This window comes from Molossus molossus, unplaced genomic scaffold (genome assembly GCF_014108415.1).
Source record: "Molossus molossus isolate mMolMol1 unplaced genomic scaffold, mMolMol1.p scaffold_m16_p_19, whole genome shotgun sequence".
Lineage (NCBI taxonomy): Eukaryota > Metazoa > Chordata > Mammalia > Chiroptera > Molossidae > Molossus > Molossus molossus.
This window is the reverse complement of record NW_023425354.1, coordinates 17095003-17115276: the sequence shown is the minus strand read 5'-3', so window position 1 is coordinate 17115276 and position 20274 is coordinate 17095003. Positions and strand designations below refer to the sequence as shown.

Below are 20274 nucleotides of genomic sequence, written 5' to 3'. Positions count from 1 at the left end.
TTTTTTTTTTAAATCCTCACCGGAGGATATTTTTCTATTTATTTTCAGATAGAGTGGGAGAGTAGGAGAGAGAGGGAGAGAGAGAGAAAGATTGACTGATTGCCTTCTGCAGGACCCTGACCAGGGCCAGGGACAACTGCAACTGAGGTATGTGCCCTTGATGGGAATTGAACCCTCAAATTATTGGTCCTTGGGTCGACACTCTAACAAATGAGTAAATCGGCCAGAGCTCAACATTTCTTATTATTAAGGCTAGCACCCCACTATGATCAGCTCTCCATTATTCTCTCCTGCGCCTTTCATTGGTATGATCAAAGATATAAAGAAAAGTCAACAAATAAGGATTACTTAAACCCATAACAATTCTGAAGAATAGTATAAAATTTTTACAAAATTAAGAATTCCAAACAAGAATAATGTAAGTCTGCTGTACCTCCATCCAGAGAAAGAAAAATAGCACATGTGACTAAGCATAATCTAAATTAAGAGAAAGGAGATTTTGTTCAAATAATTACCTCTGGGGTTTTATATGTGGCCCTGGAGCCCTTCTAAAAGTAACAACCTGTGATCAAGGTGGTAGCTGTAGTAGAAAGATGACTGGATTGTGTATCAAGAGTCAAGAGATTTCCCTTCAGCTTTGGGTAAGTTATACCTTACTTGTTCTTGTCAATGAGAAAATGAAATTGGGGCCCTAGCCGGTTTGGCTCAGCGGTTGGAACGTTGGCCTGCGGTACAGAGAGACCTGGGTTCGGTTCCCGCTAAGGGCACGTACCTTGGTTGCAGTTTGTCCCCGGCCCTGGTTGGTCGTGCGGGTGGCAGCCACTCAGTGTGTCCCTTCACGTCGATGTTTCTCTCTCTCTCTCTTCCTCTCTCCCTCCCGCTCTATCTGAACAAAAAATGGAAAAATGTCCTCGGGTGAGGATAAAAAAAAAAAAAAAAAAAGAAAGAAAATGAAATTGGCTCTAGCTCTGCCTTTATTTTATTTTATTTTATTTTATTTATTTTTTTTAATCCTCACTCGAGGACACCTTTTCATTTTTTTTTTTTGTTCAGATAGAGCGGGAGGGAGAGAGAGGTAGAGAGAGAGAGAGAAACATCGACGAGAAGGGACACATCGAGTGGCTGCCACCCGCACGACCAACCAGGGCCGGGGACAAACTGCATCCGAGGTACGTGCCCTTGGCGGGAACCGGACCCGGGTCTCTCCAGACCACAGGCCGATGCTCTAACCGCTGAGCCAAACCGGCCAGGGCGAACCAGTGACTTCTTGATGCATGGGTCGATGCTCAACCACCGAGTCACACTGGCCAGGCTCCAGCTCTGCCTTTAAAACAGTATTGTTGTATGTCAAATTAGATGATGTATATATGCCAAAACACAATAGAATTAGAAAAGACCATTAAATGTTAGATATAAAGAGAATTAATTATGCCCTAAGAAGATAAGTTTATAATTCTGAATTTTGCTGGAAATAAAATCATGTGCTATTAACTTTATGTCAGTGAATTTCTTTTTTTTCAAATTTACTTATTTTTTAATCCTCACTTGAGGATATTTTTCCATTTATCTTCAGTTAGTGTGGGAGGGAGGGAGGGGGAGAGGGAGAGAGAAACATTGATGTGAGAGAGACACATCGCACACGACCCCAACCGGGGTTGGGGATGAACTGCAGTCAAGGTACATGCTCTTGACTGGATTGAACTCGGGACTCTGGTCTGTGGGCTGATGCTCTAACCTCTGAGCCAAACTGGCCAGGGCTCTTCTGTTGACTATTCCGAGTATTTCCTACCTGACACCAGTGAGTTTCTATAAAAAGAAAATCCACATTAAAAAATTACTGATGAGCCCAGGCCGGTTTTGCTCAGTGGTTAGAACGTCGGCCCATGGACCACAGAGGCCAGGGTTCAGTTGCCGCTAAGGGCACATACCTTGGTTGCAGTTTGTCCCCAGCCCTGGTTGGGTTCCTGTGAATGGCAACCGCTCCATGTGTCTCTCTCACGTCGATTGTTTCTCTCTCTTCCTCTTTCCCTCAAGATAAATGCAAAAAAAAAAAAAGGAAAAAAATTATTGATTATAAGCTATGCTAAAGATTTTGATCTTTATATTTGGACAGCAGGAAGCCACTAATGTAGGGTTTGCAGGTGAGGAGGTATGTCATTTATTTTAAAGAGAGCATTCTAACTTCAGGATGGCGTTTGATGGGCAATCAGTGATGGATACAGGAAGGTAGTTACGCTTTTGGAATAGGCAGAGCTGGGCCAGGGTGGTGTTGCTGTTAGAAGAGAGCTGTTTAGGAAGGTAGGGATTAGTGATAGATTTATTACCAGAGGGGAGGAAGAAGGATGTTCTTGACATTGCTGTTCACGCAAAGAAGGAACCTTGGAAGATCAGGTTTGGGGAGAAAATAATGATTTTTTTGTGGAATTCGCTCTTCTATTGAGACACCCAAAAACCCATGTTGAGGAAGTCACCAACAGAGACTGACTGAAGCAAAGTATCACCTAGAGAAGGGTATACTGTGGGAAGAAAAGGAAATTTAGGAATTGTCCACATAAGAAATGTCAAAACCTGTAAAGAATTCTTATGAGTTTATCTGAGCCAAACTGACAGTTGCCGGGAAGCAAAATCTCAATGGATTGAGAAAATGCTCCTGAAAGTGGCAGTTTTACCACTTATTTTACACATCAGAATCAAAGGGGAAGACATAAGAGAGTTACATGAAATTCACTGGTGATAGATTAGGGAGGCAGGAGAGAGCATAGTGGTGAAATCTCAGATTGGGTAAAAAGTAAAAGAGATGGACACATACTTGATTGTTAATAATTGACAATATGATCATAAAATGTGGGGTTCTGAACTCTTGCTCTTATCTGAGATTGTGTCCTGAGGGGTCTGGTAAAAGGGGATTACTCTGACATTCCAAAGATAGGTTATCTTAGAAGCAAAAAGACAATAGATTCACTTAAGGTAAAGTGACCTTTGTCAGGAAGACCTTTGTCTAGGATAGGACTGCCCATCATGACTCACATTTTACTCCAAGGACCTGTCTAAAATGGAAGGTTGTTTTGTTTTAGGATGAAGGGTGGGGCAAGGGAGGTATTGACAAAAGAAAAGAAAGGATTTTTGGGTGGGACATCTTTTCTTTGGTGAGGGGTTTTATTTTTCAGATCTCTCTTTCTTTGTGGCTTAGGGGGTGGACAGGGTGGGTACTTGACCATAAAATTCAACTGATACGTTTCTGGGAGAGGTTGAAACTGCAGATCAGGTATTAAATCTAGGCTTGATATTAGGGGGTTTTGTTTTTGTTTTTCACTGAGGGATGTCATTTTGTGCCTGTGGTTTTCTCTTTAACAACAACTTGGAGGTTATTGACAACTCTAGGGAGGAGTGCTAGGGGCAGAAATCATCCTGAAATGTTTTTTTGGGTGAATGAAATATGAAAAATAGATAATAGTTATAAACTACTCAATCAAGGAATTTAGCTTCTAGAAGGAGAAGAGAGTGATGAAATCAAATAAAGAGAGAGGGATATTGTTGCTTAAATTTATGATTTTAGAAAACATTGTTGTGCAGATATATCATGGTAAATAACACAAAAGTATAGATCAGTGAATGAATTTTTACAAACTCAACACTTATGTAACCATCACCTAGGGTAAGAAACAGAATATTGCTAATTGCCTATTGATTTTGAATTTCATATAGATGTGTTATCAGAAAGGAGACCTGGCCCTGAATGCGTCTGCCTAGGGCCAGCTGATAGTGTGTGGGTTCTTGACTTTGTGCAGGAAAAATTTCACAACACAAGTCCAGGTGAATTTCAAAGGACATTTATTAAAGCTAGCGACAGTGAAACAAGAAAGGGCTGCAGAAGGGAGCCTAGGCTGGTCTGCTTTGGCTCACTCAGAGGTCAGAGAAAAGGGGCTTGGTGGGCAGGGTCAGGGAGTTTGTCTGAGACGAACTGTTGCTGCCCCTTGCTGCTTGGTTGCAAGCCTCCTGGGCTCCCTTAGTGGTTAGGAGATGCATGCCTGTGGGGGAAGGTGGGGGGGCAGACACATGTGTGCTCCTGGGAGGAGCAGGAAGCATTTAGGGGAGGATCTCAGTAGAATATTCATCAGCTTTATGCCGATGTACCAAAATGATATTTATTCTCTTAACTTCATCTGTCCTTGGATGTGGTTGGCAAATGGCCCTAACTGGGTTTCTATTATTTGTCTCCCTAATAGGGTAATTTAAGCTGTTTACCCTTTGGTTGGGGAGAAGTGTAAACCATTTATTTACTCTTCTGTGTCCCTGGTTTAGGGACAATAGGATTTACTAGATGGCTGCAAACTGCTGTTTAACTATCTTTCTCAGTTTCTCTATTCTGCTTGTACTGGCTACTGGCCTGTCTCAGATGGAATTATTCAGTATATAGTCTTTTATGTCTGGCTTATTTTGCTCATTATGTCTGAGGTTCATCCATGTTATGGTGTATGGTTGTAGTTTATTCTTTTTTCTGTGCTGAGTAATATTCCATTGTATCAGTATAACACTGTGCTTATCCATTCTGTTGGTGGACATTTGGATTGATTGCAGCTTTTGGCTCTTTTTAAATAATCTTGTTATGAATATTTTTTTGCATGTCTCTTAGTGTATATGTATGTGCTCATGCTTCTATTATTATTATTATTTTTTTTATCCTCACCCGAGGACATTTTTCCATTTTTTGTTCAGATAGAGCGGGAGGGAGAGAGAGGAAGAGAGAGAGAGAGAAACATCAATGTGAAGGGACACATCGAGTGGCTGCCACCCGCACGACCAACCAGGGCCGGGGACAAACTGCAACCGAGGTACATGCCCTTAGCGGGAACCGAACCCAGGTCTCTCTGTACCGCAGGCCGACGCTCTAACCGCTGAGCCAAACCGGCCAGGGCTCATGCTTCTAATGAGCATGTACACCTAGAGTGAATCTGCTTGGTCAAAGGACGTGGTATCTTCAACTTGAGTATGTTGTCAAAATGTTTTCTAAAGTGGTTGTACTAATTACATTCACCAGCAGTGAATAAGAAACCACATCCTCCCTACACTTGGTTTGTCATTGTGGTTTTAATTACCATATCCTTGATTATAGCAAATGAGGTTGAACTACTTTTCATGTTGATTTATCATTTGAATATCCTGGTTTTGAAGTGCTCTTGCCTATTTTTCTAATGACTTATCTTTCATATTTATTTATTTTTTAAATCCTCTCCCAAGGATATTTTTCCATTTATTTTCAGACAGAGTGGGGTGGGGAGAGAAACATCGATGTGAGACAGACATATCAACTGGTTGCTTCCTGCACAACCTGGACCAGGGCTGGGGATGGAACCATAACCGAGGTACATGTCCTTGATCAGAATCGAACCCTCGACTTTTTAGTCTGTGGGCCGATGCTGTAACTGCTGAGCCAAACTGGCCAGGGCCCATTGATTTTTTTTTTTGCATTATCCTCAGATAGAGCGGGAGGGAGAAAGGGGGGAAAAGAGAGAGAGAAACATCAATGTGAGAGAGACACACACCGAATGGCTGCCACCCACGTAACCCCAACTGGGGCCAGGGACAAACTGCAACTGAGGTACATGCCTTGAGTGGGAACCGAACCCAGGACTTTCTGGTCTGCTGGCCGAAGCTCTAACCACTGAGCAAAACTGGCCAGGGCAAGAGTTTGACTTTTTTTTAAAACCTTTCGTGTGCTGGTACTTATAGGTACTCTGTTTAAATGAAAAACTATTTTTATCATTTCAGTTTCCTGTTCACTTTCTTTTAAATGATGTCTTCCAACTACTTCTGCCCTCATGTTTTATTGAGAAACAATTGAAACAGTCATAGCACTAGTGTCATTAAAGAAGTCTGTTGCTTTCTTGACCGACATTGTGTCTTTTTCTCTGTTACTTAATTCTAATGTAGATACATCAAGAAATCTGGAATTTCATGAAATACACAGCACTGGGAATGAGCCGCCTTTACTGATTATGATTGGCTACAGTGATGGAATGCAGGTCTGGAGCATCCCTGTAAGTATGAAGATGGTTGATTACCTAAAACATGCTACTTTTCAGCATACTAACTGAGGTCAAATCTGGTGATGCTTTCAGAAACATCTTGTCCATTGATTTCACAGCAGTTGCTTAACATACTACTATGTGTGAAACACATATAAGGCACAAGGAATAAGGAGCAGGTGGGAGATCAGGGGTGTTGTAAATGATTTGTGAAGTGGGCCAGGAATTGTGGGAATCACTTTACATGCAAGATCTCGTTTCTTGTCATGGTAACTCTATTAAGTAGGTATTATTTTTTCCTCCCATTTTACAGATGATTAAGCAGGCTTATTATAAAACTTCTTTAAAAATTAGCAATCATGCCCTGGCCGGTTTGGCTCAGCGGTTAGAGCGTCCGCCTGCGGTCCGGAGAGACCCGGGTTCGGTTCCCGCTAAGGGCATGTACCTCGGTTGCAGTTTGTCCCCGGCCCTGGTTGGTCGTGTGGGTGGCAGTTACTTGATGTGTCCCTTTCACATCGATGTTTCCCTCTCTCTCTCTTCCTCTCTCTCCCTCCCACTCTGTCTGTACAAAAAATGGAAAAATGTCCTCAAATGAGGATAAAAAAAAAAAAAATTAGCAATCATTGGCCTGGCCGGTTTGGCTCAGTGCTTGAATGTTGACCCAAGCACCAAGAGATTGCTGGTTCGATTCCCAGTCAGGGCACATGCCCAGGTTGTGGGCCAAATCCCCAGTGGGGGGCATGCAGGAGGCGGCCAATCGATGTTGTTTTTCATCGATGTTTCTATCTCTCTCGCCTTCTCCCTTTCTCTCTCTCTCAAATCAATAAATAAAAAGTAGAAAAAAAAAAATCAGTGTTTTGAAGTAGTTAAAAATTCACTTCATACAAAATTCACCAGATATAACAGGGTAAAAATCTCCCTCCCATTCTTGTTCCCCATTTTCCCTACCTTGAGGTAACCAGGCTTTCTAGTTTCTTATATATCTTTATAGCTATATTTTAGGCAAAAATATATATAAATATATTTCTTTCACTCTGCTCTTTCCTAACAGATGGAAGCGTATTAGTTTTTACCTTGCTGTTTTTTACTCATAAAGTCAGTCTACTGAGAGGTGCTTCATTGAATTTTATAGCTAACTGCGTATAATCTATTTGGCTTTCCTTTTTATGTAACTTGTTCCCTAATGAAAAACATAAATGTCCTTTTTTAAAATTAGAAACAATAATGTAATACATGAACTCGAACAAAGTTATTTTATATCTGTGTATCTGTAGGGTAAATTCCAATTTTGATAAATGTTTTTAATTGTCTAATATGGTCCCAGTTTGCCTTTTATTTACTTATTTATTTAATGTTTTTATTTTTTATTTTATGTATTTTTTAAAAATCCTCAACCAAGGATATTTTTTCCATTGATTTTCAGATAGTATAGGAGGAAAGAAGACGGAAGGGGGGGAGAGAGAGAAAGCAAGAGAGAGGGAGGGAGGGAAAGAGAGAGAGAAACATTGATGTGAGAGATGCACTTTGATTGGCTGCCTCCTGCATGACTCTGACCAGGGTCGGGGACCAAACTGCAACCTTGGTACCTGTCCTTGACTGGAATTGAACCTGAGACTCTTTGATCCATGGGTCTACCCTTGGCAGAGCCAAACTGGCCAGAGCTTTATTTATTTTTAAAAAATGTGGTTTTCTAAAAAAAATTTTAGAAAGAGAAGAAGGGAGAGAGGTAGAAACATCAATGTGAGATAGAAACACTAATCAGCTGCCTCCTGCACATCCCCTACTAGGGGTCGAGCCCACAACCCAGGCATGTGCCCTGACCAGGAATTGAATCCTCTGAGCCACACCAGCTGGGCCCAGTTTGCCTTTGAAATCCTACATATTCCTCTTTGGGATGACCGAAAAGAAAATGTCCTGGAAGAGGAAGAAGCTTAGTAGGATCACAGCTCAGTCTGATTTTGGGAATGGCCTAAATATCACATGTCCTCAGAAGATGGGGGAGCGGCGGACAGGGGACTTCTGTGGGTTCTTTTGCAGTTGGAGGTTTGGGGCCAATAGAATTTTAATTTGTACTTTTAATAAATGCGTTCACCAAATTTTTTTGAAGCCCATGTGTGTGGGTATGTGTGTGTTTCAGCTAGAATTCTTCCTGCCTTTTTGTTATTGTTGTTCTTTTGGGTAATATGGTTACTTAAAATATTTAAAAGAAAACGTACATTGCTGCAAATTTATTGGAAATCAGGATATTCTTGAGTGCAGGATTTTAAGTAAAATAGTATTTGTTCTTTAATGAATCACTTATGATGAAATTTGGTCTTCCGCCTAATCATATAATTATGTATCCTATTACTAGGTATTTAGGACATGGGGTTTTGTACTTCTTGCTTTTATTTATTTTTATTAATTTGTTTTTGTTATAGATGTTTCTCATATTTCCCCCATTGACGACCCCCCGCCCCATGCCCCATCCCCAGCTTTGTTGTCTATGTTCATTGGCCATGCATATATGCATGTAAGTTCTAGGGTTTATCTCCCCCCACTCCCCCGAGGCTTGTCAGTCTGTTGTACTTCTTGCTTTTAAAGATTGGCTTTACTTTGCAGAGGCAGAAGATTCCTGCTGGTATGATATGGAGTTAGTGTCCTCCTTCTTTAGCCTTTTGGGATGTGTAGTTGACATTTCTCAAGGCCCTGCAATATTGTTTACAATTTAAGGACCACGCCAAAGGCATGGGCAAAGGACTTAAACTTTTCCTGTGGTTTTTAAAATTTTGTCTTCCCACCAAGAGAACTACTTCTAGGTGGTGATCAGAGGAAAGGATTTTGTAAATGAAAATGTTCTTACTAATAGAGACTACATTTAAATCCATTACACTTTTGTTGGCAGACTTAAAGGCAAAAAGGAAGCTCAAGCTTTAACGAGAAGGTTGAACCTTGTTTGGTTAGGGGTGTTGACTGGATTGAGCACATTCCTTTGGTGGTACTCAGGCTACCCACTTGTTTTGATTATAATTAGAGGTATCACTTTAATAGTTACAAAGGTAACTCTTGTTTAGCTCTGAGTAACTTAAAGGTTTTCTGAGTAATTTAAGTTACTTCTTTAAAGTGGTTCTTATTCCCAGATTATATTTTGAGAGAGCTGCATAACCTATTCTTGGAATTTTCATTGACTAGTTGTTAACTATTGCAGTACTGTAGCCTTGTGAGTGCTGCTTTAAAAATTAGGGGGAATCTGGGAAAGCAAGCTCCTTCTGTTGCATTGACAGAGCTCATACTATGTTCAGAGAGCTTTATATATACGTTATCTCATCTGCTGTATACTGTGAGGTAGCAGTTACCCTGTTTTACAGGTGGCAAGGCCACATGAATTGTAAGAGGTAGAGTTGGAATACAAACTCAATTCTGTCTGACTTCAAATTCAGAGTTCATGAGCTATACTTCATTACTTCCCAAATGTGATCGCAGAAGATAATACTTTGCAGATAATTTTGCAGTTTCAGTTTTCATGGTAAAAGATTATGATATACCTTCAAATATTCATCTTTTATAGACTACTGTGACTGTTATGCATTACTCTAACTAAACCCTTCTGAAGCTTGTTTATCACTAGTCAGTTATTCCGTAATTATTTAAGTGTTTCCATATGCTAGACCGTGGGGAGCTAATGTTGGTCAACCTAGAAATAATGCTGGCTTTTAGGGATCTTTGCAGATCATAAATTGTATTTTGCCTTTTTAAATTTTTTTATTGAATTTATTGGGGTGATATTGGTTAATAAAATTATATAGGTTTCAGGTGTACAGTTCTATAATACATCATCTGTATACTGTATTGTGTGTTCACCACCCCCAGTCAAGTCTCCTTCTATCACCAATTATTCCCCCTTTACCCTCTTCCACTTTCCCCCTCCCCCCTTTTCCCTCTGTTAACTATACTGTTGTCTGTGTCTATGAGTTTTTTTTTTTCTTGATTCCTTTCCCCTTTTCATCCAGCCCCTCAACCCCCCCTCCCCTCTGACATTGTCACTCTGTTCCTTGCATCCATGAGTCTGTTTCTATTTTGTGTGTTCATTAGTTTCCATATATAAATGAGATCATATGGTACTTGTCTTTCTCTGACTGGCTTATTTCACTTAGTGTAATACTCACCAGGTTCATCCATGCTGCCTCAAAAGGTAAGATTCCCTTCTTTTTTATCCTCTCCTGAGGACACTTTTGCATTTATCTTCAGATAGAGTGGGAGGGAGAGAGGGAGGGGGGGAGAGAGAGAGAGAGAGAGAGAGGGAGAGAGAGAGAGAGAACCATCGACATGAGCAAGACACATCCACTGGCTGCCACCCACACGACCCCAACAGGGGCCGGGGACAAACTGCAACCAAGTTATGTGCCCTTAGCGGGAACTGAACCCAGGCCTCTCTGGTCTGTAGGCCAACGCTCCAACTGCTGAGCCAAATCGGCCAGGGCAGATTCCCTTCTTTTTTTTACAGATGAGTAGTATTCCATTGTGTGAATGTACCACAGTTTGTTTTTAAAAAATCTTTCTCTTTATTGACTTTAGAAAGAGATGAAGGGAGAGGGAGAGAGAGAGAGAAACATCAATTGGCTGCCTCCTGCATGCCTCCCACTAGGGATTTGGCCCACAACCTGGGCATGTGCCCTGACCAGGAATTGAACTGGTGACCTCTTGGTGCATGAGTTTGTGCTCAACCACTGAGCCATACCGGCTGGGCTGTACCAGTTTTTTTATCCACTCATCTATTGAAGGGCACTTGGACTGCTTCCAAATTTTGGTTATTGTAAATAATGCTGCAGTGAACACAGGGGTGCGTATATTCTTTTGAATTAGTGTTTTGGGTTTATTTGGATATAGTCCCAGAAGTGGAATTGCTGGATCATAAGACAATTCTATTTTTAATTTTCTGAGGTAATTCTATACTGCTTTCCACAGTGGATGCACTAATCTGCATTCTCACCAACAGTGCACTAGGGTTCCCTTTTCTCCACATCCTGGCCAGCACTTGTTTCTTGATTTATTGATGATAGCCATTCTGACAGTGGGAAGTAATATCTCATTGTAGTTTTAAGTTGCACTTCTCTGACAATGAGTCACATTGGGCATCTTTTCATATGTCTGTTAGCTATCTGTATACCCTCTTTGGCGAAGTGTCTGTTCAGGTCCTTTGCCCATTTTTTAATTGGATTGTTTGTTTTATGGGTGTAGGGTTTTATGAGTTCTTTATAAATTTTGGATATTAACCCCTTATCAAAGGTATCATTGGTGAATATTTCCTCCTATTTAGTGGGTTATCTTTTCATTTTGTTGATGTTTTTCTTTGCTGTGCAAACTTTTTAGTTTGAGGTACTAGTTCCATTTGTTTATTGTTCCATTTGTTTATTTTTCCTTTTGTTTCCCTTGCTCAAGGAGACATATCAGAAATATTGCTATGAGAATTGTTCAAGATTTAATACCTATGTTTTCTTTTAACATTTAAGTCTTTAATTCATTTTGAGTTTATTCTTTTTTTTTTTCTTCACCCGAGGACATTTTTGCATTTATCTTTAGATAGAGCAGGAGGGAGAGAGGGAGGAAGGAGAGAGAGAGAGAGAGAGAGAGAAATATTGATGTGAGAGAGACACATTAAGTGGTTGCCACCCACACGACCCCAACTAGGGCCAGGGACAAACCACAACTGAGGCATGTGCCCTCAGTGGGAACCGAACCCAGGACTCTCCGGTCCGCGGGCCGATGCTCTAACTGCTGAGCCAAACCGGCCAGGGCTTGAGTTTATTCTTGTGTATGGTGTAAGGAGGTGGTCTAGTTTCATTTTTTTGCATGTGTTCAATTTTTCCAATACCACGTATTGTATAGACTATCTTTTTTATTTTTTAAAATCCTCACCCGACGATATTTTTCCATTTATCTTCAGAGAGAGAGAATCATCCATATGAAGGAGACACACAGACTGATTGCTTCCCGCACGACCCTGACCAGGGCCAGGGATTGAACTGCAACCGAGATACATGCCCTTCATTGGAATTGAACCCCAGACTCTCTGTTCCGCGGGCCAATGCTCTAACCGCTGACCCAAACCAGCCAGGACTGTATAGACTATCTTTATCCCATTGTATGTTCTTGAATCCTTTGTCAAGTATTAATTGACCATAATGCCGTGGGTTTATTTCTGGGCTCTCTATTCTGTTTCATTGATTTACATGTCTATTTTTATGCCAGTACCATGCTGTTTTGATTACTAAGTCCTTGTAGTATTGTTTGATACCAGGTAACATAATTGCTCCAGCATTTGAGTAAGTCTAGTTAAGCAGAACATCGATCTCTGTCCAAGCACAGTTTTGCTTAAATTTTGTGCACGGTTCTCCCTTCTGTAGATTTATTTATTTTTATCCTCACCCAAGGATATTTTTTTTCTATTTATCTTCAGATAAAGTGGGAGGGAGAGAGAAGGTGAGAGAGAGAGAGAGAGAGAAACATCGACGTGAGAGGGACACATCGACTGGTGCCTCCTGCACAACCCCGACCTTGTCTGGGGGCGAACCACAATCAAGGTATGTGCCCTTGGCTGGAATCTAATCTGTGACTCACCTGTCCATGGGCCGATGCTCTACCTATGAGCCAAACTGGCCAGGGCTCCCTTCTATAGATTTTATATAGATAAACATATCTTGGTTAAACATTTATTTATTTTATTATTACTTTTTAATCCTCACCCAAGGATATATTTCTGTTTATTTTCAGATAGAGTGGGAGGGAGGGAAGGAAATGGAGAGACAGAGAAACATCGATGTGAGAGGGACACATCGACTGGTTGCTTCCTGCACAACCCCGACCTGGGCTGGGGAAGAACCACAACTGAGGCACGTGCCCTTTACCGGAATCGAACCTATAAACTCTTTGGTCCGCAGATCGATGCTCTAATCACCAAGACAAACTGGCAAGCCTTCATTAGACATTAAAAAAATGGTGTATGTAAGAAGTGCACAAATAAGAACGTAGTTTAGGTGATGTTCAGTCAAGTTAATTAAGTCGAATTAGCTCAGAAGCAGAAGTGTGCGGAAGTATTTTATGTACTTCCCAATCCTACCACCTGGTATATGAGTTGACTGCAGGAATACCCCAGTTCTCTTAGCTTTCCCAAGCTGTCAGGCCCCTTCTTGCAAGACCTCTGACAAAACACAAGAAATAATGATTATTTGTTATGTGGATGTCCTGGATAAACAAGCCCTATTCACACCCATGCCTAACAATGTCATTGCCTCTTTTTAGTAAATATCTATGCTTTTGTTTAAAATCTTAAAAAAGCCCTGGCCGGTTTGGCTCAGCGGTTGGAGCGTCGGCCTGCGGTCTGGAGAGACCCGGGTTCGGTTCCCGCTAAGGGCATGTACCTCGGTTGCAGTTTGTCCCCGGCCCTGGTTGGTCGTGCGGGTGGCAGCCACTCGATGTGTCCCTTTCACATCGATGTTTCTCTCTCTTCCTCTCTCTCCCTCCCGCTCTATCTGAACAAAAAATGGAAAAATGTCCTTGGGTGAGGTTAAAAATAAATAAATAAATAAAAATAAAAAATAAAATCTTAAAAAAAAGCCCTGGCCGGTTTGGCTCAGCAGTTAGAGTGTCAGCCCCCGGACCATAGAGTCCTCGGTTTGGTTCCTGCTAAGGGCACATACCTCAGTTGCCGTTTGTCCCCAGCCCCGGTTGGGGTCGTGTGTGTGGCGACCACTCGATGTGTCTCTCACATCGATATTTCTCTCCCTCCTCTCCCTCCTGCTCTATCTGAAGATAAATGCAAAAAAAAAAAAAAATTCCTCGGGTGAGGATAAAAAAAAAAAAATCTTATAAAAAAAGTTATACATGTAGTATATGGACTAAAAACCAAATACTTTTGTGGTATTCATAAGAAAAGAACATGCCCTGGCCGGTTTGGCTCAGCGGTTAGAGCGTTGGCCTGCGGTCCAGAGAGACCCGGGTTCGGTTCCCACTAAGAGCACGTACCTCGGTTGCAGTTTGTCCCCGGCCCTGGTTGGTCGTGTGGGTGGCAGCCACTCGATGTGTCCCTTTCACATCAATGTTTCTCTCTCTCTCTCTTCCTCTCTCTCCCTCCCACTCTATCTGAGAAATGTCCTCGGGTGAGGGTAAAAAAAAAAAGAAAAGAACAGCTGTTCTGTACCTTTCATTTCTTAATTCCTTCATTTCTGTTACCTGTTGTTATCTTAGCAAGTGTTTCAGTTATTTGAAAGTATCATACTTACATTTTCAGTTTTTTTCCCTCTCCCAATCTTACACATAGATTGATTTGATGCCAAGAACTATGAGGACTTAAGTGGCAAGTCCTTAAAGTGAGGATTTATTCAAAACAAAACTGGGATAAAATGTGTTTTTTGACCAAAATAGACATGATCTTGCCTCTCATATAGCTCATAGGAGAGATGGATTTAAATAAAAATAAATTAAAAATAATTTTTTTCTTTGTTGATTTTAGAGAGAGGAAGGGAGAGGGAGATAGAAACATTGATGAGAGAGAACATCAATTGGCTGCCTGTTGCATGCCCCTCCTGAGGATTTGGCCCACAACCTGGGCATGTGTCCTGACCAGGAATTGAACCCACGACCTCTTGGTGCATGTGTCAATGCTCAGCCTCTGAGCCACATCAGCTGGGCTAACGTGAAAACTCTTTATGGATAAAATGTGTCTTTTGAGCAAAATAAATGATCTTGACTCTAATAGAGCTTGTAGGAGAGATGGGTTTAAATAAAAATAAGTTAATTTACAGCTTAAATTGTAATGTGAAGAAAATAATAAAATTTTATAATAAGGGAGTAGCATAGAAGTCAAGAGTTAGCTAGGGTAAGAAGAAATAGCAAAGTCAGGTTCTTAGGTAAAATGTTCTTTTCTCTATAGTTGGACATTGATTTAGATTTCTTAAGTTTTCTCTTAAAGAATATTAATATAAATATCTATGATCATAAAAATTTGAGAGATCAATAAAACTATATCTACTAAGGCTCTTGATAGAATTGTCAAATTGCATTCTTACAAAGCCATGCCATTATACTTACCTCGTTCATTTGTTCAGTCATGTAGCAAAGCTTTATTGCCTTGTACATGCCAGAGCCTGTGCAAGGTGCTGGGAAAATAACAGTGAGCAAGACAAAATTGTCCTTTTAATGGAATTGCCATGCTGGGTAGGTGGTTTGGAGGGTGGTGAAGAGGATAGACAGGCATGTACCATGCTAGACGGTGATAAGTGTTACGGCCAGTGGTTGATGGAACCATATTATACAAGGACCTTCTGAGCAGACGTGTGGAAGAGTGATTCTTAGGGGTGTTTGAGGGAGGAACATTTAAAGCCAGTACTCTGGTAGGATTATGTGTTCTATATTCAAGAACATCAAGGAGGCAGTTTAGCTAGAGCTGGGTGGGCAAGATGAAGAATGCTAGGAAGTGATGTTTGAGAGGTGGTGGTGGGCCAGAGCTCTCTGTCAACCATTGTAAGGACTTCAAAAATGTGAATACTATAGACTTCCAGCCAAGATGGCGGGTAGGTAAACGCGTCATCGCGTCCTCCCACAACCACATCAAAGTTACAACTAAACTACAGAACAATCATCATTTAAAACTGCCTGAAATCAAGCTGAATGGAAGTCCTACAACTACGGAATTAAAGCAGCAGCCACATCCAGACTGGTAGGAGGGGCGGAGGCGGACGGGCTGGTCCCACACCCACGTGTGGCGGATAAAAATCAGGAGGACACCTCGGCTGGGAAGGTCCTTCCTGAGGACTGAGGGGTCCCCGTCCCACACCAGGCGCCCCGCTCAGGGTTCCAGTGCCAGGAAGAGAGTCCCCATAACTTCTGGCTGGAAAAACCAGCGGGAACTGAGGCTCAGGGAAGCTGAGGCGGCTGGAGACCCAGGCAGCTCCCTAAAGGGCCTGCGCACGGACTTATCGGACTCTCTCCCTCTAAGCTTGGAGGGGAGGCAGCTCGAGGGGCGCCAGAGACACACAGGGAAGAACTGAGCTGTTTGGCATTGGAGCGAGGGCTGGAGAGGGGGCTTTCTCCGGGACAGACATGCTTTTGGAGGCCTTTGTTCCTTTGGTGAGGCCTTTGTTCCTTTGGTGAGCCCTTCCCTGGGGCGGCAGACAGAAGCCATATCTGGGACTCCAGCAACCTGGGTCACACTGGTAGCCCCGCCCTGGTGACTCCCTGAGGCCCTGCCCCACCCAACTTTCAGGCCCACCCAAACTGTTGCCAGTTGCTTAACCATAGGATTGGCCTGTCTTGAATCCTGCTTCAGGTTTTTCCTAAATTCTTTCAAACGAGCAGCATCTGGTCTCAGATAGCCCCATACCTCTCGTTAAGTAATACACAGAAACAAACACAGGGAGGCAGCCAAAATGAGGAGACAAAGAAACAGGTCCCAAATGAAAGAACAGAACAAAACCCTAGGAAAAGAACTAAGCGAAATGGAGATAAGCAACCTAACAGATGCTGAGTTCAAAATACTGCTTATAAGGATGCTCAGTGAACTTAGTGAGAACCTCAGTGAACTTAGGGAGGGCCTCAAGAGCATAAAAAGGGACCAGTCAGAAGTGATGGATGCGCAGTCAGAAATGAAGGAGGCATTAACTGAAATAAAGAATAATTTACACAGATTCAATAGTAGAGTATGTAAATCCAAGAAGCAAGCCATTGATTTGGAATATAAAGAAGAAAAACGCCCAATCAGAACAGCAAAAAGAAAAAAGAATCCAAGAAAATGAGGAGAGTGTAAGGAGCCTCTGGGACAACTTCAAGCGTGCCAACATTCGCATCTTGGGGGCGCCAGAAGGAGAAGAGCGAGAACAAGAAATTGAAAACCTATTTCAAACAATAATGGCAGAAAACTTCCCTAACTTGGTGAAGGAAACAGACATACAAGTCCAGGAAGCACAGAGAGTCCCAAACAAGATGAACCCCAAGAGGCCCACACCAAGACACATCATCATCAAAATGCAAAAGGTTCAAGACAAAGAGAGAATCTTAAAAGCAGCAAGAGAAAGGCAGCTAGTTATCTACAAGGGAGTTCCCATTAGGCTGTCAATTGATTTCTCAAAAGAAACTTTGCAGGCTAGAAGGGAGTGGCAAGAAATATTCAGAGTGATGAAAAGCAAGAACCTACAACCAAGATTACTCTATCCTGCAAAGCTGTCATTTAGAATCAATGGCCATATAAAGACTTTCCCAGACAAGAAAAACTTAAAGGAGTTCATCACCACCAAACCGTTATTATATGAAATGATGAAGGATCTTTTTGAAGAAAAAGATAAAATGTATGAGCAAACAAAATGGCAGTGAATTCATAGCTATCAACAATGGAATCTACAAACCAAATGAACAGGTAGAACAGAAACATTCTCATAGATACAGAGAACATTTTGTTGGTTGCCAGTTGGGAGGGGGTTGGGGGAATGGGTGAAAAAGGTGAAGAGATTAAGAAGTATAAATTCATTGCTAGACTGACAAACCTCAAAGGCAAAGTGGTTGGGGGGTGGGTGGTAAGAAATAAACCAAAGAACTTATATGCATAACTAATGGACACAGACAATAGTGTGGGAAAAGGCGGAGGGGGGGGGGTGAGGAGGAGGGGGTCAATGGGGGAAAAATGTGGAACATCTATAATACATTTTACATTCAACAATAAAGATTAAAAAAAAAAATTTGAATATAGAGCTAAGTTGAAAGACTTTATGGTGAAAACACATATACCCACTACCTAGATTGTACCATTAAAATTTTTCTATATTTGCTTTAGTTCACATCCATCTATACATTTTATTTGACACATTTAAACATAGATTGCAAATATCTACATACTTTCCCTTAACTGCTTTTGTGTGTAAATTATTAAAGGGAGTTCAATATATATATATATATTTTAAGTAAACTACACACAAATACACAAATCTTAGTATGTAAATATTTTGAGCTTTTTTCTGTTTTGATTTTAGAGAGAGAGGAAGGGAGAGGGTGATAGAGATGGAAACATTGATGAGAGACAACATCGATTGATCGCCTCCTGCATGCCCCCCACTGGGGATTTGGTCCACAACCCGGGCCTGTGCCCTGACCCCCAATTGAACTGGCAACCTCTTTTTTTTTAATTCTCATCTGAGGATATTTTTCTGTTTATCTTCAGACAGAGTGGGAGGGAGAGAAAGGGAGGGAAAGGAAGAGAGAGAAACATCCACGTGAGAGGGACAACATCGACTGGTTCCCTCCTGCACGACCTCGACAAGGGCCAGGGATGCATTGCAACCTAGGTACGTGCCCTTGGCTGGAATCGAACCCATTACTCATTGGTCCGCGGGCTGATGCTCTACTGCTGAGCCAAACCAGCCTGGGCGAACTGGCGACATCTTGGTGCATGGATCGATGCTCAACCACTGAGCCAAACCAGCCAGGGTGATAGTTAGCTTTTTATAGCTCTTGCCTATAGCTAAAGCTGCTGTGAAGATGTTTCTTTAAATCTTTTTGTAAACACGTGTTTATTTCTCTTAGGTAAATGCCTATAACTGAAACTGCTGCTTCATAGGGTAGCAGGGTGGTTAGTTTTATAACACACTTTCAAACCTTTCCCAAAGTAGTTGGATCATTTTATATTTCCCCCAACAATGTGGGAGTTGTTCCACAGTCTTGCCAATGTCAGTTGCTCATCTTTTAAATTTTAGCCATTCTGATGGGTGATACTTCGTGGTTTTAATTAGCATTTCTTATGACTAATAAGGTTGGGCAGTTTTTCATGTATTTGTTGAACATTTGAAAATCTTTTAGGAATTTTCTGTACGCTTTTTTTGACTGTTAAAAATTTGAGTTGTAGAAGCTATTTGGAGGACTTTGAATAGAGGTAGACGGCTCTTGTAAAAATAGGAAAGAGCAGATTTGGGTGGAAAGATAGGGAGTTTGGTTTTAAATTTGTGGACCATGGACTGGTGCTGGTCACTGAAGTGTCTATTACGAGATGCAATAAGGTAAGTAGAGAATATGACAGTAAGTCATAGAAACTTACAGTGATTTGCCAGTTGCACATCATCCAAACATGTGTTTGTAGTTACAGAAGTATCAGTTTGTGTCAGAATGGAAATAAATAAAACTAATCGCGCCTTTATAACATGGTTTGACAAGCACTATCAACAGGGGATCCAGTTGCAGGAGGAGCTGTTTATGACGAGAATGTTTTAGATACTGTGCAGTCATGTATTATTTTGTTTAGCACAAATAACATCTCTGTGTGTGATCATTAACATTCATTTTAGTGGTTGTACTCTCTCCATGGACATGGAATGAGATATAAAAATTTCAAGGAGATTTGGAGTGCAGGATGAGGAGTTGGATCTATTGATCTTTCAGCCAGTATGAACTCATTAAAAATCTTTGAGTAACAGAGATACATTCCCAAATCCATATTTAATAAAGATTGATTTTGTAGTGGCAGCAGGATGAATAAAGAGAAAAGAAAGTTATGAGGCCAGTTAGGAGTCAGTCAGTTCCAACGTTGTCTAATGTGAGATGTCAGAGCCTGAATGCAGTTTGTTGTTATGGTAACTGATAACATATTCAGAAGAAAAAAGTCAAAGATGGTTCCAAATCTTGACCTGAAATGGGTGCTGTCTGGTATGTGAGGTGGCATAGTTTTAGAAGAAAGCGTTTGATTATTAGACTTAAACTTCTGTTAAAAATTGTATAAGGTAGTTCAATCATTGTATACTTTAAAACAGTAATATATGCTTTCCTCTTATTTTTGAATTACTAATAAGTAAAATGAAGTCGTAACAAAACAATTATATAAGCCAAAAATTGCACTGTGTCATAAGTAATAAAGCATTTTCATTTATTTATTTATTTTTAAGAGAGGAAGGGAGAGAGAGAGAAAAAAATATTGATGTGAGAGAGAAACATCGATTGGCTGCCTCCTGTACCACCCCTACCCGGGATTGAGCCTGAAACCCCGGGCCTGTGCCCTGACTGGGAATTGAACTGGGACCTCTCAGTCCATGGGAGGATACTCAATCCTCTGAGCCACACTGGTTGGGCTAAAGCGTTCTCATTTAAAATTTGTGTTTAAGTGGCTACTTAGATTTTTCATCACCCTTGGAAATGCTTAATACTTTTTTAAAAAAACTGGAAAATGTATTCATTACATCACCTAGAAGATAATAGCTGCGTTGTATGACACTGTTATAGGTCCAGTAAGTTAACATTC

At 41.2% G+C, this 20274-nt stretch overlaps 1 protein-coding gene across 14 annotated transcripts in view; it reads left to right on the top strand.

Moving 5' to 3' along the window:
- The window catches only part of BCAS3 (BCAS3 microtubule associated cell migration factor), a 517634-nt gene that overhangs the window by 14505 nt on the left and 482855 nt on the right, over window positions 1-20274 (top strand). For all 14 annotated transcript variants that reach the window (XR_004960281.1, XR_004960283.1, XR_004960284.1 and 11 more), the window contains exon 5: window positions 5932-6038. Coding sequence is in view for 9 of the 14 variants with exons in the window: in XM_036268042.1 (XP_036123935.1) it covers window positions 5932-6038 (107 nt within the window). In the remaining 5 variants the exon portion in view is untranslated. The remainder of the gene's footprint in view (window positions 1-5931; window positions 6039-20274) is intronic.